Raw genomic sequence first — 8,933 nt, 5'->3', positions numbered from 1 at the left:
AGTATGACATGCTAAATCATACCCGAGAATGAGGCCCAACTCACATTCCATCTGATTGGAGGAGAGATTTTGTTTGTGGAATATGCTTATGATCGGTGATTATAAATATGGCTTGATGGCTGCGACACACACACCTGAGGAGGCGTCTGCAGGTGAGAGTCCTGTTTGTCCCGACGTGCATGAAGTGCATGTTCATTCCACTAATATTGTGCGTGATTATTGCAGATATCGAGGAGAATGGGAGCAGAGTCCATGGTCAACTGGACCTATGATCTTAACGTCATGCATCCTTGTTATGAATCTGACAATGCATCTGTGTCATTTAGCAGCCGGCCTTCCGTGACCTGTGTTTCAGTCTATGTTCTCCTTGCTCTGTTGTCTGCTGTGACAATATGTGGGAACCTTCTGGTCATCATCGGATTGTGCCGATTGTACTTTGATTTGACGTAATATTAGCTGTTTTACTTGAATGTACTTTGGCATGTTTGACAGGTTTTATGGTTTGATTGGTAGGACTGGGCAATGATGGTGTGACAATATGGACCCCAATATTAAATGGGTTATGCTTGGGCCATTGATGAAACTCCTCCATCCCCTTCGGTCTTGTGCCCTCCGCTCCAGTTGTTGCCATGGCAGCCCTTGCGCCTTCATCTCCTGCTCTGTGTTTCTTCTCCAGGTGGCTCTAGGCCAGAAGTGTCCAAAGTAGTGATAGTATTGCAAAAATTTAAAAAAACATTTTAAAAAAAGTGGAATGAGGTGAAATCTAATGAGAAAAAGTTACAATGTTGACACAAAGCTGCCATGCAGGCTGTTTTTTTTTTCTTTTGTCTTTGTTTATTTTATTTTTTTTGCCCTTGCACAAAAAAAATAAGACAAAAAATCTCTGTTTCAATGAATTATTACTTAAAAAATGTCACTTTAAAATGTTTCATGTGGAAAAAATATTGCATATATTGTGTGGTTGCCGAGTGTTACTGACACTGATACTTTTTGCATGAAGTATTTTCAACATCTTTAAACAATTTTGTGATATGTCTTTTTGGTAACACTTTAGTATGGGGAAAACATATTCACCATGAATTAGTTGCTTATTAACATGCAAATTAGTAACATATTGGCTCTTAATTAGTCATTAGTAAGTACTTATTAATGCCTTATTCTGCATGGCCTTATTATACAACCAGTAAGCCATTAACTAAGAGTCTTCCTCAATAACCTCAGAATTATTGCTTATTAGTAACCCTAACCCTAACCCCTAACCCTTATATGTTCCCCTAGTGTCCAAATAACTCTAAATTACCGTATTTTTCGGAGTATAAGTCGCACCGGCCGAAAATGCATAATAAAGAAGGAAAAAAACATATATAAGTCGCACTGGAGTATAAGTCGCATTTTTGGGGACATTTATTTGATAAAACCCTACACCAAGAATAGACATATTGCATATATTGTGTGGTTGCCATAAAAAAAACATCAAAGTTTTATTTGACAAAAGAGCATAAAACAAACAAAATAATAGTTCAAACGTAAAATCGACATATATATCTGAAGTTGATCTTGTAATTTAAGTGTTAAAAGTTTTTTTTTAAAACTAATAAAAATGTATCACTTTGAGTGGGGGACCTTTTGATCCATAATATATTTATGTAGGATTTTATTTAACATTTCACTGGGATTACTCAAAAATATTAAAGAATTAAAATCAATGGTGTCCTGCATTATTGATCTTTTAGGCTCTAATTACTAAATACGGCATATTTCAGTTTTACTATAAATAACAAAGTTGTCTTTGACAGAAAAGGCATAATTTTTTTTAATTTTTTTTTTACTTTATATCAACCTGAAGTTGATATAGAGATTACTGTAAGCGTTAAATTTAAAAAAAATTATAATTTGTCTTATTTTTTACATTTTAATGACTGAGACCCTTTATGGTCCCCGGGAGCCCTAAAGGTTTTAAAAAAAATCATATATTTTGTTAAGGTTTGAAAATGAAAAATATCAAATGGCCCCCGCATGCTAAATTTTTCCGTGTGCGGCCCCTCAGTGGAAAAAGTTTGGACACCCCTGCTCTAGGCCTTCCTCTCTTCCTCTTGCCTTGCGGGTTCCATGTTAGAGCATGTTTTGTGATAGATTTATTGTGCCTACGCAGTGTGTGACCAATCCAGGTACTCAAAGCGCACTGCAAAAAAGTCAGTGTTAAAAAACAAGGAAAAAAAATACAAAATGAGGGGTATTTTACTTGAACTAAGCAAAATGATCTGCCAATAGAACAAGAAAATGTGGCTTGTCAAGACTTTCCAAAACAAGTCAAATTAGCTAACCTCAATGAACCCAAAAATACCTTAAAATAAGTATATCTCACTAATACAAGTGCCCTTTTCTTGGTAGAAAGAAAAAAAAAGAGACCTTTTTGCTCAATATGTGAAAAATATTCTTAAATGAAGTAAATGCTAGTGCCATTATCTTGACATAATGATAAGCGCTCGGCATTACATTTCTTGAAACCAGCAACGTATACTAAAACTAATTTATTGTTCTTAATGGAAAGGCAACAAAGCAACCGCTTGTTACTCGCGGGGTCTACTAGCCGTCTAAAAATTAGGGATGTCCGATAATGGCTTTTTGCCGATATCCGATATTCCGATATTGTCCAACTCTTTAATACCGATACCGATATCAACCGATACCGATATATACAGTCGTGGAATTAACAAATTATTATGCCTAATTTGGACAACCATGTATGGTGAAGATAAGGTCCTTTTTTAAAATATTAATAAAATAAAATAAGATAAATAAATTAAAAACATTTTCTTGAATAAAAAATAAGTAAAACAATATAAAAACAGTTACATAGAAACTAGTAATTAATGAAAATGAGTAAAATTAACTGTTAAAGGTTGGTACTATTAGTGGACCAGCAGCACGCACAATCATGTGTGCTTACGGACTGTATCCCTTGCAGACTGTATTGATATATATTGATATATAATGTAGGAACCAGAATATTAATAACAGAAAGAAACAACCCTTTTGTGTGAATGAGTGTGAATGGGTGAGGGAGGTTTTTTGGGTTGGTGCACTAATTGTAAGTGTATCTAGTGTTTTTTATGTTGATTTAATAAATTAAAAAAATAAAATAAAAAAACGATACCGATCATTAAAAAACGATACCGATCATTTCCGATATTACATTTTAAAGTCATTTATCGACATCTCTACTAAAATGCATTTTTCCATCGACAACATGACATCATCGCGCCAAGTGCGTGCTCTTTGGTCAATTAGTGCGCATATATACAGCCCGGCCCCCGGCCAAAATGTTTTCATTGTAATTTTGAAGAATTTATCTGAATGGGCATGAACTATTTCTGTTCAAAATTGTTAGAAATGTTACATGTTTAAATATTACTGTCAGTTTACTGTACTGTGCCCAACTGTACTACGATACGAGTGCGTGTTTTCTATTGTTTCATTGAAAATAAAACCGCCAAGTCATTTGGCTGTCATCTGTTTTAATTATGAGACACAATTGTGTCAAAGTCATGATTTTTTTTTTTTTTCATGCTTGAAATAAGAAATGATTACCTTAAAAAAGTAGTTTTTTACTTGTGAGTGTTGATGACACAGCTTTGTAACAGTTGATATTCTAGTTTCAAGCATGTTTTACTCAAAATAGGTCATAACATCTCAGCAACAAGCTGTAATATCTTACTGAGATCATTAGGACAAAACCCTTAAAACAAGTAAAACACTCCAACATAAAATCTGCTTAGTGAGAAGAATGATCTTATCTGACAGAAAATAAGCAAATATCACCCTTATTTGAGATATTTCATCTTACTTAGATTGCAGTTTTTGCAGTGCGCTTTGACACTATTTCCACATTCACCCATTCACACACACATTCCCACACTGATGGCAGGAGCTAATGCAAGGGGCGGTATAGCTCGGTTGGTAAAGTGGCCGTGCCAGCAACTTGAGGGTTCCAGGTTCGATCCCCACTTACGCCATCCTAAACTCCATCCGTTGTGTCCTTGGGCAAGACACTTTACCCACCTGCTCTCAGTGCCACCCGCACTGGTTTAAATGTAACTTAGATATTGGGTTTCACTACGTAAAAGCACTTTGAGTCACTAGAGAATAGCGCTATATAATATAATTCACTTCACTCACTTCACTAACCATTGTCAACGGACGTGACAACGTTGGTAGTAGGTGGGATCGAACCAGGAACCTCAGGCCACTCTCCCAACTGCGCCAATAATAGAATTCACGGTATCATGTGATACTGCTCATTTTCTAACATAAGCAGTCATGATATCAGGCATTGCCGATACTGACACTGATACTTTTTGCATGAAATTATTTTCAACATCTTTAAACAATTTGTGATATGTCTTTTTGGTAACACTTTAGTATGGGGAAACATATTCACCATGAATTAGTTGCTTATTAACATGCAAATTAGTAACATATTGGCTCTTAATTAGTCATTGGTAAGTACTTATAATGCCTTATTCTGCCTTATTATTTATATTATATATTATTATATATTATATATTATATATATATTATATATATTATATATATATATTATATTATTATATTATATATATATATATATATATATTATATATATATATATATATATATATATATATATATATATATATATATATATATATATATATATATTATATATAATATATATATATATATATATATTATTATATTATATATATATATTATTATATATATTATATATTATATATTATATATATTATTATATTATATATATTAATGCCTTATTATACAACCAGTAAGCCATTAACTAAGAGTCTTCCCTCAATAACCTCAGAATTATTGCTTATTAGTAACCCTAACCCTAACCCCTAACCCTTATATGTTCCCCTAGTGTCCAAATAACTCTAAATTACCGTATTTTCGGAGTATAAGTCGCACCGGCCGAAAATGCATAATAAAGAAGGAAAAAAACATATATAAGTCGCACTGGAGTATAAGTCGCATTTTTTGGGGACATTTATTTGATAAAAGCCAACACCAAGAATAGACATTTGAAAGGCAATTTAAAATAAATAAAGAATAGTGAACAGGCTGAATAAGTGTACGTTATATGAGGCATAAATAACCAACTGAGAACGTGCCTGGTATGTTAACGTAACATATTATGGTAAGAGTCATTCAAATAACTATAACATATAGAACATGCTGTACGTTTACCAAACAATCTGTCACTCCTAATCGCTAAATCCCATGAAATCTTATACGTCTAGTCTCTTACGTGAATGAGCTAAATAATATTACTTGATATTTTACGGTAATGTGTTAATAATTCCACACATAAGTCGCTCCTGAGTATCAGGCCTGGCCCTAACCAATCTGGCGCCCTAGGCAAGATTTTAGGTGGCGCCCCCCCACATCGGCAGTGAAGTGTATATACTCACAAGAAACCGAACAGCTTTGTCTTTGACCTTTTTTTTTACTTAAAGAAAGCAAATTAACATATCATATGAGAATGTTATGTCATGATTATCTTTAACCGAATCACAGCAGTGTTCAAATTAAAAAACAGCATTCCCTCTCATGTGATATTGCTTAATTAACATTAATGATGTGCACGTTAACAACTAGGCTTACAACTATACCTAATATATAAAGGGGTGGAAAAGTGACTATTACCTGCAGGGCAAACATTAGCTAACCAGAAGGCAATAACAATGTCAACAAAAAACACCTGCTTAAAAGATCTAATACAAATGTACCTGAGGAATGTAAGGTGGGAGTACTGTAATTACCTAACGTTACATTATTATTTTCCATAACAATTTAGCCCCCTCCACAATATTAACCCGACGTTAAAACAGAACTAGCTATTTATTGATTAGCAATTGCCGAATCATGTAGCATTAGCTTAATGCTAAAAAGCCAGGATACTATCACATTCTGTAACAGACAAATAATTTAATGTAGGCTAACGTTACCTACCTGCTACCTCTGTCTTTTTCTCGTTTCTCCTCTTCTTTTCTCTTTTTTCTTCCCTGGGTACCTGACAGTTTTGGCCGTTTTGACATCTTGTGTTGATTTTTTGACGTGGTGAGTCCAAAAAGAGTCATGATACGGGAAGGGAGGGGGCGCACAGTAATGTTGTAACAAATAATATTTCCATTAAATAGGCTTTACTTTGCATTTTAAATAACGTGGGATTATTTTTTGTATTTAGAAATAATAGTACCAACTTTTATTTATTTTAATTTTTTTTCTCCAACATTTGTGGCACTGGCGTGGCGCCCCCTGATGGACGGCGCCCTTAGCATTTGCCTATACGGCCTATGCCACGGGCCGGCCCTGCTGAGTATAAGTCGCACCCCCGGCCAAACTATGAAAAAAACTGCGATTTATAGTCCGAAAAATACGGTAAGTCTTTGTTGTCCGAAAAATACGGTAAGTCTTTGTTACTTAGTATATGTTCCCCATAATAAAGTGTAACCATCTTTTTTTGTTGTTGGTTATGGTTATAATAACAAGAAATTATATCAGGCCAAACAGAAAACCCTAAATAATTTACAAAAATGTAACGGCAACGACTAAATCACACACTAATTGAGAAAAGCGGTCAATCATTGAAAGAAAATATAACAATATCATCAATATTTGTAAAAATCAACAAACTGAGAATAAGTACAAATTAATATTATATGTATATTTCAGTCCCAGTGGGTATCAATGTACTGCCTTCCTCTTCACCACAAGCAGATTGGGAATCACACAAACTGACTAAAAGGGGGGAAAAGTAACAACAAAAATAAAATTCGCAAACATACACAGAAGTGTCACTGAATAAAAACAACAACAACAAAGAGTTGAGGTAAAGTAGAAAGGTTCATTGTCAACAGTGAGTGTCACATCCATCCTATAGTGCAGACCTGGGTAAATTAAGGGCCGAGGGCCACATTGAGCTTTTCAATCTGGCCCGCCGGACATTCATAAATAATTGTTGTGGATGTTTAAGATGTAAAGTGTAGCTGCCATTATGATGTGCAGTGATGTTTTCTAATGACCGTAAGTCTTCAACTATACTAAGTCTTTCAATGCTTGGAATCTGCATCATATACTAGTTACTATGGTCATCTAATTCGTTACTATGGTCATCTAATTAGTTACTATGGTCATCTAATTAGTTACTTTGGTCACTATGAGATATCTCAGAACCCTTCGCGTTCATATTTCACTGTTGGTTGCATTTTGGTTGTGTTCCGGTTGATTGTAAAATATGTTGTCAATATTCAGTGTTTTATCCTTCATAGTTAATATTGTAAATCCCACATTCTTTATTTTCATGTACATTCTGGGTGTCTCATTCAGTAAAAAAAATGTCAAATTCCATTCCGTTTTTTAAGGCGCTCTGTCATAACGTTTTTAGCTTTCAATCATTATTGTGAGGTTTTGTATTAGTGTTCCTTAAAATAGATATACCGGCCCCCAGACACACTTTTTTATCTAAATCTGGCCCCTCGAGTCAAGTAATTGCCCAGGCCTGCTATAGTGTCTTTAATTTAGCTATGCAACTAATTATGCAGCCCCAGGTCAGGTCAAATTGTTTTGCTGTACCCCTCAGATTATATATATATATAATGTTCTCTAAATTTAAGAAAAACACAAGGTCCTTAGGCCATAGGGAAGCCTAAGGGGCAAACTGTGGTTTCCACTCCAATAAAATCCTTCTACGAGCTATTAATGCTGCAAAGGTGATTTTATCCCTAAAAGTTGGTGTTATTATTTATTTAACTTTTATTATTTTTTGTATTTTTTGGGGGGGTGGGGGGCCAAACACAAAGTGTCTGTTTTCTCAGTACCTGTATTATAATTTCCCTATCAAATGAATGAATAAATAAATCTTACAACAAAAAATATTATATATTGATCCAATATATGTCTATTAATTGTTTAAAGTGCTAAATATGGGCAGTTATTGATTGTTGTCTTCCAAATAAAATGTGTGAAATAATAAATGCATTTGAGTATGTGTTTGTTCATTATAATGTTCAAATGAATATGTTTTGCCTTTCTTCAAAAAAAAAAAAATCCCTGTTTCATCGAGTGATTCTTTGACGTACCACTAGATGGAGCCCACGTACCACTAGAGTTGGAGAATCATATATGTCTTTGTTGTGGTAACTACAACACAAGACAACATGTGATGTTTCCTTCACACAGTTCAATAAATATTGCCCCACATTGTGTAGCTTTGTGTGTCTGTAAAATACAAAATGTGTCAAATTGGCCCCCGCATCTTTCCTTTTGGACACCCCTGTGCTAAATGGTGTTTGCAGGATTGAAATTAAGATTGTGTTTTATTTATGGGTATTTTATTTAGAGAATTTCCTTTGATCGATTCATGTAAACTTAGGATATTTTATATTGATATTTTTCGCTCCAGTTTTCCTTTGTTTTGTTTCTTGGTCATTGAAATGTGTTGTTCTAGTTTTTGTATTTCTTTTACCGTAAACATAGCTTCTCATGCACAGCTTTTCTGTGCACTTCCTGTGTCGGCCACCAGAGGGGAGTATTGTTGCACTAAGCATAGTCGTGGAGAGAGAGAGCGAGAGTGCGGACAACTCGCTTTCAGTCCTAAACATGGCGCCCGGGAGTCACGTGATGTGCTTTTAACCAATCATTTACTCTCTCTGATTGGTCGAAAGTTCTTTTGCACTTTTTTATTCATGCAAAACCATTTTGATACTTTTTCAATGAAACCTGAATGTAAACAAGTTGTCTACTAAAATGAATTGGTAATAATGATATTTATTAACATATAACATATTTTTTAGTGCAAGTACAAAACGTCAATTTGCATATGATGCATATTTAAGTAGCCCAGCACAAGCCACAATAACAATGATTACAAT

General features: G+C 34.3%; 1 protein-coding gene across 1 annotated transcript in view; it reads left to right on the top strand.

The window, feature by feature from the left end:
* The first annotated feature begins 237 nt into the window (after positions 1-237).
* Positions 238-8,933, top strand: part of LOC133640848 (trace amine-associated receptor 1-like) — a 30,625-nt gene continuing 21,929 nt past the window's right edge. The window contains 1 exon segment of the mRNA XM_062034529.1: positions 238-419. Coding sequence (XP_061890513.1) covers positions 238-419 — 182 coding nt within the window.

This window comes from Entelurus aequoreus, linkage group LG23, assembly GCF_033978785.1.
Source record: "Entelurus aequoreus isolate RoL-2023_Sb linkage group LG23, RoL_Eaeq_v1.1, whole genome shotgun sequence".
In the NCBI taxonomy this organism is placed as follows: domain Eukaryota; kingdom Metazoa; phylum Chordata; class Actinopteri; order Syngnathiformes; family Syngnathidae; genus Entelurus; species Entelurus aequoreus.
The sequence above is the reverse complement of the archived record's forward strand: the minus strand, read 5'-3'. Positions and strand labels throughout refer to the sequence as shown.